The sequence below is a fragment of the Heterocephalus glaber genome, unplaced genomic scaffold, assembly GCF_053883595.1.
Source record: "Heterocephalus glaber isolate CG9 unplaced genomic scaffold, H.glaber_assembly_v1.0 deba00001481, whole genome shotgun sequence".
NCBI lineage: Eukaryota > Metazoa > Chordata > Mammalia > Rodentia > Bathyergidae > Heterocephalus > Heterocephalus glaber.
The window spans coordinates 46,393,473-46,408,124 of NW_028258317.1; the positions used below are offsets into that span (position 1 = coordinate 46,393,473).

General features: G+C 41.5%; 1 protein-coding gene across 8 annotated transcripts in view; it reads right to left on the reverse strand.

Annotated features, from left to right (window-relative positions):
* The window catches only part of Rcl1 (RNA terminal phosphate cyclase like 1), a 64,325-nt gene that overhangs the window by 15,992 nt on the left and 33,681 nt on the right, over positions 1-14,652 (reverse strand). For 3 of the 8 annotated variants that reach the window (XR_015439927.1, XR_204902.3, XM_004838239.3), the window contains exons 4-6: positions 10,262-10,336; positions 8,999-9,123; positions 2,996-3,121 (exon numbers count right to left, since the gene is read on the reverse strand). Coding sequence is in view for 6 of the 8 variants with exons in the window: in XM_004838239.3 (XP_004838296.2) it covers positions 2,996-3,121; positions 8,999-9,123; positions 10,262-10,336 (326 nt within the window). In the remaining 2 variants the exon portion in view is untranslated. Of the gene's footprint in view, positions 1-2,995; positions 3,198-4,129; positions 4,205-4,503; positions 4,727-8,998; positions 9,124-10,261; positions 10,337-14,652 lie in introns of those variants that run through there. The other 5 variants (XM_087183482.1, XM_013069693.3, XM_087183480.1 and 2 more) reach the window with 5 other exon arrangements.

Here is a 14,652-nt window from a genome sequence, read left to right on the forward strand (position 1 = left end):
TAGCAAAAGATGAACCGAAATATTTACCTTCGAACACCTGTGTAAAATTAATGTTTTAAATACACAATATGAGCTCACTATATGGAAGAACTACATTGGTCAATCCTTAATTTCTTCAGAAAAATTCAATCATCTATTTAGTCGAGGGTTAGTAACACCTGCTAAGGCAAGGGGATCCAGCAAGTTACGAATTTAAGCAAAGGTTCAAGGGCATTCGGAATCATGCATAACAATCAAACAGCACCCATCATCCAAGAAACATGGAAAATTCTAGTGAAATCCCAAATCTGACCAGGAGGAGGGTGAGGACACGCAGCTTAGAGACAGAAGCAGTGGCACAGAAACATGAACAGAAAACAGAGTGAGGTGGGGGTGGGGCACGAGACAGGTTACCACCGCTGCTTTAACCCACTTACCTGCATTTCTAAATTTCTTCGTCCACATAAATTTTTTGTGGTGTGTGCCATTACAATAAATTACATTTAATCAGAATTGCTCTATCATATTAGGAACTTTAGAGAAAACACAGAACACAGATTAACCTCTATGTACAGTGCTCCAATTGTTTTCCCCCAATTTAGGGTATGTGCCTTATCAGGCCTATTTCATGTTAGAGTGACATATATAGCCTCTCATCAAGCGACCTCACTGGAGCTTTCCAACTGGTAAAGGAGTAGATTTTTAAAAAATTACTGTGAGAGTCAAAATGGGCTACACTAGACTAATGTGCATGCTGGTCAAAGTACTAACAAAATCCACCAAGACGGGCTGGCCGCCAGGATTCTAAGCCACAGCCATAACATACACTGTTGCTCCTACATTTGAACAAGCCTAACTCATGCATACTGCACTGAATCAAGAGGAATCCATGACTTTATAATTTTACAACAGAAAAGGAAAATCAACATTTTTCATCTGTAACTTAGAGATTTAGAAAACTAAACACAAATCATCCATTGGTTTTTATGTAATTTTTAAAATGAAGGTTTTGGAGTTGATGACCACACATCCATACCTTGATCCATACATAAGGCTTTACCTCACAGTTAGCAAGTATGGAGCCTGAGGATGCATTTCTGTCAACTGAGCCAGTGGCATTATTAAAAAGCCACATTATAGCTAACGGTAGGCAGTGTGGACTTCAAGGCTGCCCTGCTTCATTACTCCCCACTCTTTGGCAAAGCTAAGACCAGACAGAGGTATCAAGATCAGGGCATTTAGACAGCTCCTACAGCTACTTATCCTCCCCCAGTCTGCAATCACCTTTCCAGGAAACAGCTGACAGTTGACATATATTCCATACCTCCAGCCAAGATGGGAAAAGGAAAAGGAAAAATCAGCATGAATGGCTATCATGCTGTAGCACCTATTACATGTGAGGCACTGCATTAATTGCTTACATATATGTTTTGTTTTCGTTTTTGCAGTACTGGGGATTTAACCCAAGGCCTTTGCAGTGAACTATATCTCCGGCCCATTCTACCCTCCGTACCCTTTTAGAGACAGGGTCTCACTGAGCCACTAAGTCACCTAGGCTGGATGGACTTGAACTTGCAATCTTTCTGCCTCACCCTCCCATAACGCTGGGATTACAGGCTTGCACAACCATGCCTAGCTACTTATGACCTTTTAATGTTTATAATAACTCTGGGATGCAAACATTATCACCCTCAATGTGTAAATGAGGCAAGCACTGCTGATACTGGAGAAACAAAGGTTTGGGACCATCATGAACATTTCTAGTCTCCCAGAAGAAAGGGTAAGTTTTGCACACAAACCCTTTCCTAACTCTAACCTCTGACGACACCACCCTTGTTTCTTTGGAATATGAGCCATCACTGAACTTCTGAAACCACCTTCATCTCTCCACTGGGCCTCATGAAATTAAAAATATTCACTCACACTCAACCCCTCATCCCACCTTCTCTCTCTTTTCTCTTTCTGCTGAAGTTAAAAGAAACCTTGGGTGGAACAGCTGTGAAAATGATGAGCTCTGCTGTCTTTTAGGAAAAACATGACTTCTTAACCAACAAATAGCTATCCTCAGACTCCTGATTATTTTTCGGAGACAGCACCTGAAAATTTTAGTTTCAAAACATAATGATGAAGGCTGGGGAATTAGCTCAGTGGTTTCGCCACCTGCTGCATAAGCGCAAGGATCCGAGTTCGATCCCCAGTATCAAAACACAAAACAAAACATAATGATGCTATCATTCATACTAAAATGATTCAGCAAAAAAGAAAAGCCAGAAAGAAGTAAAGCAAAAGTGGCAAAATATTCATTGTTAATTATAAGCAATAGGAAGATACACAGGTGTTCACTGTACTATTTCTTCAGTTATTTTCTAGATTATTTTTGTAACCCCCAAATTCCTGGTTTCTAAATATAAAAAAGCAAATCCTAAAATAGACATTTATAGTATATAGACCACTGTTTATTTTCATTTTAATTTTATTTATTAAAATATTTTAATTTCCAATTTTTAAAATTTTTGGTGGGTTGATTTAATTATTTATTTATAGTAGCAAGGCCTTTAAGTAAACCAAATTAAAATCTGCAACAACTTTCTCTGGATCTAAGAATATTGTTCCCACAGATGGAAAGAAAAGCTGACTTGCAGTTAAGATAGTAAGGATTTTCCCCCATTCTCTCTTTGCTCACAGTGGAAGCATTCTGTCCACTTTAATTTTTTGGTAGAGCAGAGTGTAAATGGCATTTAAAGCTTGAGGCACTGTTTATTAATAGATAGGTTTAAATTCTCCAACGATAAGTACTAGACCTCAGCTCCCAGCACTAGCAATTGGGATACTTTCGATGTGACAGGCACCCAAGAAATGCCTGCTGGTGACAAGAGCAATAAGTCAGAAGGAAATTAATTCTGAAATCATTCTTCCTCTGCAGCCCAGCCTCCAAGCTGGCAGTTTTAACTTCAAAACAGCACATGAAAAAGGCTCAGGTAGCTGCAGAAGAACAATCCAAAATGGAGACACTTACTTCCCAGAATTGACTCCCTTCATGTGGTCTGTGTAAATGTAGATATCGGGTATGAACTTGTTGAGGATACTCCTTGCAGAATCCACAATCCGGTTTGCCATCTGAGGTGACACACGTACAGAGTATCTGCAAGCTGGAGTTAAGGATGTCTGGCTACTGAGACTCCAGGACAGAAGAAAGTCACTTCTAAAGCTGGCAAATACTTTTGGAATCAAAATAACAAACTGGAGATTATGATCTCATTGTTTTCCAACTGTATTTAATTAATCACCTTTTGGTACCACAACTCAACTTTTTTCATTCTTACTGGTAAGTCTAAATGGTCATGATGAAAACATTACAAATTCAAAGAATGGAAAACGTCACAGTTCCCCAACTCTCACTTCCTACCCACACACTTTTCTCTAGCAGTGGTCCAATTCTTGAAGGAGTAAATATGTCTGGTTCTCTGCAGGTCATGATACGGCTCCCTTTTTTTCTTTTCTGTTTTCCCTATGGTACTGGGTATCAAACCCAGAGCCTCACTCATGCTCGGCAAGCTCTCTACCATTGAGCTACACCCTCAACCCTTTTAAGTACAACACCTGAGAATACTTCTCTAGTCTCTGTCCATTCACATTGCTGTAACCACTAAGTATCTCTTAAGAACCTAAGGCCAGGACAGACACCACCCTGGGGCAGACCTGGGCCAATCCCAATCCAACTTCTGGTATGCTGACAAAGGAAACAGAAAATATTTAGTAAGAGAGCAAGGTGGCTGCTGTTGATAAAGGTCTAAACAAACTTACCGAGCCTGTTTTCTATTGTATAAGAACTAATCACTCCATTAGTATATGATACTTCCCTTACCTGCTACTAATAATTATCAAAAATACTGATAACTAGTCCTTCTACAACAGGGCACCCCTCCAAAAAAGGGAAGGTATTAGTAACGTGAGTGAAAAGTCTAGTGCTTCTAGATGTAGAAATTATACCTAAAATTAGACTTTATAACAGAGAATGACTCTTCCCAACCCCATACATCAATCTAAACATTAAATATTTAGCACTTTCAATGTGCAATGTATGGTCAAGAGCTATATATGTAGGACTAAAGAAATGAAAAAATAACACGTGATCCTACCACCTGGATACAAATCCACATGGCAAGTCCAAGAGCTAAAGCAAGGTGTGTGATCTGTCCGTTTCAGCCCAGCTGTTCAAGAGTTTCTATCAACAACATATTTAATTTTCATGAGAGCTACAGAAACAAAATATGTACAAGGAACTTGACCTGGCATCTAGCTTTCCTATTTGACCCATCACAACCACTTCACTAGCAGAACAATCTCCCTCATGCTGAATATTTCGATAACTCCTAGCCTCTGGATCGCCAGTTTTAACACTCGAGCCTGCTCAGTGTGATCATCCTCGATAATCCACTACCCCCTCCACACATTCAAACAGTCTAAATTCTTCAACCTGAACGGCATTCTCCCTTTCTTCCAGTCCAGAGCTCCCCGTCTCACCTGAAGGCCTGCAGCCGGCATGCAACTACTATGATCTCCACCTGAGCTTACCAGAGTATCTGCCTTCCCATGTACACATCTTGCTCTTACTCTTTGAAGAGACCACACACCCACAAAGGCAGGGCTTTACTTCTGTATCCCTCACAATTCTCTAATACACCACTTTTGTACTCAGAAACTTACAAATATTTAACTTGACTCAAAGGACAAATCTGAAATGAGGAAAGAACAAAGAAGAATTTTTCAATACACACACAGAGCCCAGTTACATCATTACCTCTTCTGTCCAGAACGTACTTTTGACCACAGATATTTTAAACAAACAGTCCCGAGTCTCATACTCTTTGGACCCAGTGGGTGCTGTCCTTCTGAGGCCTGAGCCTACCCACTCTCCCCAGAAGAGCTCAGGAGATGTCACTATCCTAACACAATCCCAGTCTTCAGAGCTCCCAAAGTTCTTTCATACACATTATCACTTTGTTTTATGCTCACAACAACCTTGTGTCAAGGGCCACAATTTCTAGTTCAGAATTAAGATACTTACTCAAAATTAAACTGATCTGACTTCCAAAAACATTTTTCTTCTCATCCCTCCAGAGATTATAAAAATCAGGAGGGTATGAAAGAGAGCGGGAGAAAAGGAAAGGGAGGGGGGAGAAGGAGGGATGAAGAAGAAGAGAGAAAGGTGAAAGAGACAGACAGGTAGATATTCTCAAAGTAGTTTTCCTACAGTCAAGTAAAGAAAAAGCCCAACTCGCCCTCTCCATCTACTTCTATCCCAGCTTCTTCATCTAACCCTTATATACCAAATCATAAGCTCTGGAATAGCACCATGAAATAAAACACTGTTCCTTTCTCTCTCACCCCACATCAGACAGCAAGGAGAATCAGAGTAGGTGGCATTCAATAAAAGGTAAACTCACTGTGTAATCACAGCTGTGGGCAGAAACCAACATTAGCTCCCTCCGAGGCGCTGACCAGTCGGTCATCATTCTGCAGAATGCCAGGGGGGAGATGAACGAGGGCAGGAGTGGGGGTAGCTCAGTTGAAACAGTTCTCTCAGCTCAAGCCCTCCTATGGGAAAACAACCCACTAAACTCAGTGCAACAGTCAGCCAGTCTTACAAGTTAAAAAAACCACAAAACTAAAGTTTTGCCAAAAACAGCTCTTTTTTCCCCCAGGCTCCAAAACTGGCAAAGAAGGTGATCACTCAAACCCACATTCCTTTGACTGTTTATTAAATGGGCAGCTCTGCTGACCAGCAGCAGGAACATTTGGTCTTGAGACAGAAATGTGAGCAACGTTCACCTCTCCGGGGAATGGAGAGAAAGCCTCTGCTACTTAGAAAGAAGGCACCAGGATAGTTTGGGGTCTATCTCTGCCTCAAAGAGGAGAAGGATACAGGACCGTGCATGTGCCTTCCAGGCTCAGACTCTATACAGGGGAGTTTCTAAGAACGCTACCAAGAGAAGCCAGGCAGGAACAAAGTTGCCCCCACGGGGCTGGATGCCACAGCTATTCGAGTTTTCTTTGACATTCTCCTCCAAAGACCCCACCCCAGAACGATTACCAAAAGACTACTCAAGAGGTTTCTGCAGACACAGTACAGAGGGCACAGGGGGCCCCAGTACGACGGCCTCCATGCAACCTCTGTCATTACAACACAACTGTGTCAAAACAGCATACTACTGGAAATTACATTTCCAAACTACAGAAACTAGATCCCAAGTACAGCTCCATGCCATAATAGAGCAAAAAGGAAACATCTCAAATGAGGACAACAAAAATCTGAAATGGCTGGGAGTGGTGGTGCATGCCTGTAATCCCAGCACTTAGGAGGAGGCTGATACAGGAGGATCCCCCTGAGTTCCAGGCCACCCTGGGCTCCACAGTGAGTCCAAGGCCAGCCTGAACAATACTGTAAGATCCTATCTCAGAAAAAAAATTTGCAAAAAACCCTGAAATGATCATCGAAGCTTATAGGATTTGTATATGAAAAACAATTCAAATGCGATGAACAGGGTTTGACTTTTTAGTTCTCTGTATAGTGGAATACAATGTACCTATTAACAAGATCCATCTATAAGTGACTGCCATGGCTCAGTAGAAAAGATATATTTGGTTTTTTAAAAAACATATCCAGTCACATCGTATTTCCATTTCTTTTTTTTTTGGTACCGAGGATTGAACTCGGGTCCTTGTGCTTGCGCAGCAGGCAGCGAAACCACTGAGGTAAATCCCTGGCCCTGTATTTCCATTTCTTTATAATCTTCTTCATAACTTTGTTCCAGGTCCTCTATACCCAAGAATATTAGGTTGAACATCACTTTCAAAAGTGACTGGGTCTAATGCATCAAGCTGAGGTTCCCAGGACAGGAACCATTCTCCTCAACCTGCCCACCTTCTCCTCACACACACAAGGTTTGGCATTTAGTGGGCAATGTAGAAAACTGACTGGATCACAATCTAGGGGTGTTTTGTTATATAATCTTCTGCTCCTGATGATTCTTACAAAGAACTTCAGGCAGCACCACAAGTTTGATCTTTCATCTGAACAACCACCGCCTCCACCTCGAAGCTGTGTAGCCTACTGTACTCCACATCCTTCACCACTTACTGCTGAAGCTTAATCAAAGCCTCTGAAACTCAATCCATGCCACATTTATTTTCCTATGCATAAGACCATCCCCCAACCTTCTTGGAAATGCAAACTGAGTATGAGCACCAAACCCATCCAGGAGAAGCAGGTGTTCTGGTCTGCCTCCTTCCCTGGTCACGTGCCCACAGGAAAGTCACTGCCAGCCTATCCAGTTCCGGGGCTTCTAATGCCTGTCCCCCAAGGTCTCTTGTCAGCACCTACAATTTTACCACTTTCAAGATCTGAAATCCTAAAACAGAATTCCCTAATCAGAGTTTGCTGTTCTGCTACACAACACACCTATCTAGCGCTGACTTCTTGGGGTCCTGGAAGGTGCTGGCCCTGATTCCCAAGGGGCTGTGTTTTCCTCGTTCTCCTCCTCAGTTCTTGCTTTTGCTTTCAAGTTTTGGTAGTCTCAGGTTCCACATTTCTCCCTTTGAATTCTACACAGTAGCTGATTACAAATCATTCATTTCTAGCCTTCACCTTGATCCTGAGTGATAGATCTATGTTTCTAAGTTCCTTTCTAAATTTATCACCCTGTAGCCATATTAAAGGACCCTCAAATTGACATGTATAAAACTGATCCTATCTTCACCTCTATCCCACCCTACCCAAAACTTTTACAGCTCCTGTCAGAGCAAACATCTCTATCTGGGTCCTTAGCAAGAAACATCAAAATCACCTTCAACAACTCCCCATTCCTTTCACAGACCAGGTGAACCCCAGCACATCCATTCTGCCTCTAGAACCTGTCATACTTAGCAGCTCTCCCCTGTTCTTGGGCCACTACTCTCTTGTCTCTCTCTTGGGCACAATAATTCTGTTAAGTCGGCCTCTATGTGGTTACCATTAGCTGATGATTTTGAACTCATACTTTTCAAAATTTGCACATGACCCAGAAGTTTTTACACTACCTCTAAAGTTGTCCTCATAATATACAAATTCAGTCTCCAGATGGAAATTACTGACTCTGGAATAAATGCCAACTCCTCAGGACAACCTTCAGCTCTTCTCTGGCTCCTGTCTTCATGCCTCGTCTTCTCCATCAAATGCTACTGACCCACCTGAATCCCGTCACACTGCACTGCCTGGTACTGCACAGGGTCAGAGTGCAACGATACATCTGCACAGAACCACTGCTCTGCCCAAACCAGGCTTCTTTTCCTGCTCCTCTTCACAAGCTCCATTCAATTGTCCTCTCCTTTCTACAGGAAAAACCACAGGCTAAAAGCCTAGGCTCCACAGTCAGACTGACAGGGTTTAAAACCCAGCTCTGCCATTATTGACAGATGACGTTATTAACAAATTCCTTAAGATTCTCAAGCCTCAGCTTCCCCACCTATAAAATAGGATGTAAATTTATAGTGATTATCAAAGTACACAGAGTAAGAATTAAATAGTGTTAATTATTATCTCAGCCCTTCTAAATCCTCCAGATAAAATTGGCCATCCACTACTCTCAGCTCCCTCAGCCCTCTGTATATATTCCTGTACTGCTTTACATTTTATATCAGAACTATATGTTTACAAAGTTTATTTTCTTTGACAGATAATGGGCTCTTCTGAGGAAGGGAGGGAGGGACTGGAGTACATTCACAGCCTCTAAACCAAAGCACTAGGGAGAATATCTCATACACAGGAGCCACTTGCTTAAAAACAAAACAAACAAACAAAACAAATCAATCTGATCATGGTAAGGAAGATAAAACATATCCCACTAATAATACTTCACTGTTAAAATTTTCCCAAGAGTATCTTTGAAAATGTAAACAGCCTCGGGAAGAAATAAAGCTGTTAGTCATTCTTATAGGGCAAGAAAATAAGTAAGAAATCAAAACCCAATGCAAAGGATACGCCATCCCTCTGATACGTTTGATTTTTCCTGGATCTGTGAGCTGAATGGGCTTCAGAACCTTCCTGACAGGACATGAGAAAAACACTTCACCTCCTCCTCCTGGAGGCATTCCTCGACGCACAATCTGCACAAAACAATTTGGGGAATAGGGAGATAAAACCAGAAGCAACAAAGCAGGACTCCCCTGGCACTCATCTCAGGAAGGTTTTACCCTGGGCTCTTCCTCACAAGACAGATAGCTCTTCCACTGTTGGCTTGCTAATCCCTTCAAAAGCAACAGCACCTCATGTTAGCTGCAAGAGGACACAAGCTCAGCAGCATGTTCAAATCACAGTGGCTTTGCTTCTCATCTGCATAACCCTGAGCAGGTCACATCACCACTGGGATCTATTTTTTCATCCTAGTTCATCACCAGATCCTATTTCAACAGCAGATCCCATTTCTTAACCACCAGGAGTACCTTTTTCTCCTCCCATACAAACAACTAATGTATCAAAACTCGACATAAACCCCCCCCCCGCCCAAAAAAGTTATTTCCCCCCTTAAAAAGCATTCATTTAAAAAAATGCTACACAGTGTCACCATACTGAATTGATGTAATTCTTTTCAGTAGCAAACAGATGCTTAAATCACTTCTACTAGGTTTTGAAATACTGAAAATTCTCAGGGACATATAGGTTGGGAGCTCCTAGACACAAATTGTATCTATGTATATCATTTAGATTTAGAGAGGCAGTAGGGCCTGAATCCTTGCTGCTCTCTTAGCTAACTGATATTGGACAGAACTACTGCAAGAAGCAAAAGAGTCAATATGTATAAAATGTTTACACTAGTACCTACCACAAGATACCTACCACAAAGTAAGGGAAACATAATTGCTGGCTACTACTGTCATCACTACATCCCTTTCTGTTCCAAGTCCATAGTGCTGCACTGGGTGTGGTGGCACCCGCCTGTAATCCCAGCAATCGAGAGGCTGAAGCAGAAGGATTGCTGTGAGTTCGTGAGTTCCAGGCCAGCCTAGGCTACACAGTGAGATCAAGGCCAGCTTCAACTACATAGGGAGACTCTGCCTCAAAAAAAAAAAAGCCACAAAACAGAAAAAGTCCATAGTATTTGGTTCATGGGCCCTGTGGATCTTCTTATAAATGGTGACTTCAAATAGGACACACAAACACTCATACACTGAACCACAGAGCTCTTCTAATGAGCTGGTAAGAAAATGTTTTACAGATACATACAGCCAGCAGTTCATACATTACCTTTAGGTCAAAGGATTCACCATCAATCCCAAATTGTTTCAATAGAGGGAGTGCTGTTGCCTTAAGAACATCAACCTATAAATTATTTCAGGGAAAAAAGTATAATTAAGTTTTGGGCAGACAGAAAAAGTCGAAGAAGCAGGCAAGGCTTAGCAACCAGGTAGATGATACAGTTTGGTAAAGAAAAAGAATGCTGGCTTTCAACTGCTCTGCACCTGAGGAAGTCTGAGATTTTACAACCACTAGGCTTCTCTGAGTCTCATTTTCCTCACTGATGACACAGAGATGTACACTTACCTTGAAGTTACCATGAGCATCATGCAAAAAGGATGGAGAAAATGCTGAGCTCAGAAAAACAAACTGACCTCTGCTCATTTTTGTAGGTGTATACACTATGGAAGAAAATATCAGCCTGTTTTAGTATGATTTTTTTTTAAATGTTTGAGCTAGTGGCACTGACTCAAAGCAAACCAAATTATTCAGTGCTAACCTAAGAATCTGGACACAGGTGGTGATTCCATATGGGAGTGCGCTAGCTACAATGAAGGAATGACAATCTCAAACTACATGAAGCAGCACAAGCCCACACCTGAAATTATAACAGCATTCTCGGTAAATGTAGACTATGCCAAAGGCTGCTGTCATCTCTTTCCTATTCACCACTCCCAGGTCTTTCATATTCATTTATGAATTCCTCCTAGAGTATAAGGATGACATTCAAATCACGTACATGTAACAAGTCAGTGAATGTTGCAACATGGGAAGGAAAATTACTTTTATTTGTTTCCAATGGAGTAAGACATTCCCCTCTTGGCCCTGGTGAGGCTGACCCTATCAGGGGCAATGAGGGCCAGCGGCATGAGCAGAGAGTCCAGGAAAAAAATCCTAGTTCTGGTCCAGGCTCTGCTTCTAATTATCTGTATGGCCTCAGACAAGAAAGTAACAATTTCTGTGACTTTAATAGAAGGGCCTCAAGCCTGGTTGTCTCTAAGCTGTCAACAACTCTTAACAGGCTGGCTCAATAGAACAATACTCTAATACAGTGTTAGAGCAGAAGAAAGGCCCCAACTGAATACTCTAATATCAAAAAAATAACAAGCAGAAATGGCCTATAAAACCTGGAAGATGTTCACAATAGATCAGGCGTGGCAGGGGCAGTGACAAGGAAAAGCTATTAAAGGTTAGCTAATTTCAACCAAATATTAAAGCTAAAAAAACCCCAAACACTTAATATAAATTATGCATCACCTAACAGTGGGGATGTTTTGTGAGAAATCCATCATTACATGATTTCATCACAGTATCTTTATATACTTTTTTTTTTGAGACAGGTTTTTGCTATGGAACTTGCAACCCTCCTACCTCAGCTTCTGAAGTAGCTGGCATTATAATCATGCATTATTACACCCAGCTGAGTGTCCTTATGTAAACCTAGATGACACTGCCTATTACATATCTAGGCTATATGATTTAGTCTATTTTTAATTTTATTTTTATTTTTTACTTTTTTCTTATTAAAAATGAAGATCCAGGGCCGAGGATGTAGCTCCATGGCCTGCACCTGCCTCCTAAATGCAAGGTCCTGAGTTTAATCCCCAGTATCAGAAAAAAAAAAAAAAAAAAAAAAAGAGAGAGACACAAACATACACACACATTAGCTTAGGCCTACACGGGATCAGAATCATCAGTTTTACCCACACTATATCCCCTGAAAGGTCTCTGAGGGTGCTAACAGGCATGGAGCAGTCACCTCCCATGATAACAATGCCTTCTGGAATCCTGAGGGACCTACCTGAGGCTGTTTTAGCATTAACTTTTTTTTTTAATAAGTAGAAGGTGTACACTTTAAAATAACAAAAGTGTAGCATGGCTGGGGAGCAACCTAGGTTCAATCCCCAAGAAAGAGCGCATGTATGCACACACACGCACGTGAGCACACACACACACATATAGTGTAGTAAATACATAAACCAGTAAGTCATTTATTATTTTTATTATGTGCTATACATAATTGTGCTACATTTTTATACAACTGGCTATGCAGCAAGTTTGTTTACAACAGCATCAACGAACATGAGGAATGCATTATACTACAACGTTAGGATAGGTGCAAGTTTATAACAGCTATGATGTCACTAGGCAATAGGATGTAGGTTACCCTAGAACTAGGCAGCCACCAGTTCTCTGGGGAAAAAGAAAGGTGAAAAGATAGAGCATCCCTTTTGGCACATCCTACTCATACCCTGAGTCAGAGAAGACAGTCAAATTTAATTTGAATCAGCCAAAAGTCCATGTGTCATACCATCTCCTAATCACTCTCCATCTGAAAGACGCAGTGCAGTGGGTAAATGCTATACGAGTAGGTGAGGATCTGAGCTTCACTCTGCCTCTTAACCAGCTGTAAGACCCTGGTCACTTTACCTCCCTAGGGCCTCAGTTTCCTCCTGCATGAGATGAGAGGCTGGGCTGAACACTCTACTGCCTTCTCCAGTTCTGCACACTTTGGCTTTAGCAGAGTAAAGGTGAGCTGCAAGCTCTGCCTCAGGGAAACTCAGCTGTCACTCTACAGAGAACAAAGGAAAAGATCTCACCCAAGTGGTAGCTCAGGGCAAAGGTAAATCCTCTTACTCTGCAGTCAGTAAACAGAAATGTGAACAGATCCACACCTCATGAAAAAAGAAACTCACCCTCAAATTACCTCGTCTAAGCAATGACAAGAAGATAAATATGTTTCGTTTTGTTTTTTTTTTGGTACCAGGGATCGAACTCCAGTTCTTGCGCTTGCAGGGCAGGCGGTGGCACCACTGAGCTAAATCCCTGGCCCAAGAAGATAAATATAGAAGATAAATAGTTGGGAGAAGATAAATATGGATCACACATATGTACATACTGTGCACCTAGAACAATGAGTACTGCGTTTCTTTTCCCTTTCTAGGATGGAACTGGAAGAACAGAATATTCACCCTTCACCCACCACCTGACCAACGTTTCAGCACTGGTCAATATTTACTAGAGACTCTGGTTCCACATGATTGAGATTCAGAAGCTTCCTGAAACTTTTCTTCTCCAAATTTTTTCCCATTTCTTGTCCTCTAGCCTCTAAAGTGAAAAAAAAAAGTCCCTAACCCTTTATAAGGCCCATCCCATCACTTCTGCTACCCTATCCCCTCTGAACTTCTGTGGGAGTTAGGCTTATTAAGTACTCTATCTTTTTATTTTAATCTTTCCCTTCTGCATGACAACTTCTCAGGTTACAGGCTGATTGAAGCTTCCCTACTGTAAAAAACATTCCCAATCTCAGTTCTTAAGAAACCATTCTACCTAAGCTTCTGGAAGGATCTCCTAACTTTCTGTGGCTCTAACTCCTATTCCTTTCTCAGCCTGTACCTGCCACTGCACTCCAATGACACTGCTGTCTCAGACCTCAACAAAACCTCTCACTGCTACATCTCACTATCCAAACTAACCTGACACCTGACACCTGCAAAGGACTCTTTAAGTCATCCCCAGCCACTCAGAACTTGACTGCTGTTTGGTTTTTCCAAATACTTCTGTTTCCTCCTTCTCTTCCACCTCTTATACCTTACACACTCATTTCCCTTCTACTCTCAGTCTGTTTTTCTTTTCTTTTCTTTTCTTTTTGAGACAGGATCTTGCTATTTGGCTCAGGCAGCCCTTGAACTCAATGTAACCCAGGCTGGCCTTGAGCTCACAGTGGTCCTCCAGCCTCAGCCTCCTGAGTGCTGGGATTACTGGCATGTGCCATCATGCCTGGGCTTGTAAGACTTTAAACAGATCTTGATGGCCTGTTTCTGAGGCTCCAGACAATACCTTCCAGCTGCCAAATGGAAGTCCCGAGTAGTTATGCTGCCATTGCCCAGGGGATAAGGCCAAAATCAAATCGTTATGCTACCACAATTTTCTCCTTCATCATGTCAAACTCTTTCTACATATTATCTTTAAAGTCAGCCAGGACAAAAACATGGAATAATTTATGGCCCATTCCTCCCTGTCCATCTTCAAGTAGATGTCAAGTTATGAAGCCTCTCTTGTCATACCATCCTTCATATTTGCCTCTTACTTTCTGCTTCCATCTCCATAATATCTAACTAATCTATCACCTTTCCAACTAATTGGTGACTTGACCTCCAGAATTATCCTAAAGCCCATAGTGACCCCATGGTTGTTTCCCTTCCTCTAGAAACACTACCCAACTGCTATGGTTTAAATGTACCCTCCAAAACTCATGTTAAAATGTAACTGTTACTTTAACAGCTTTCAGTGAAACCTTTTTTTTTTTTTTTAATTTCCCCATTAACTTTATTGGTACATTTTAGGTATAAAATACAGTTACATTCATCATTGGGATCTTGTACCATTACATGAGTCTC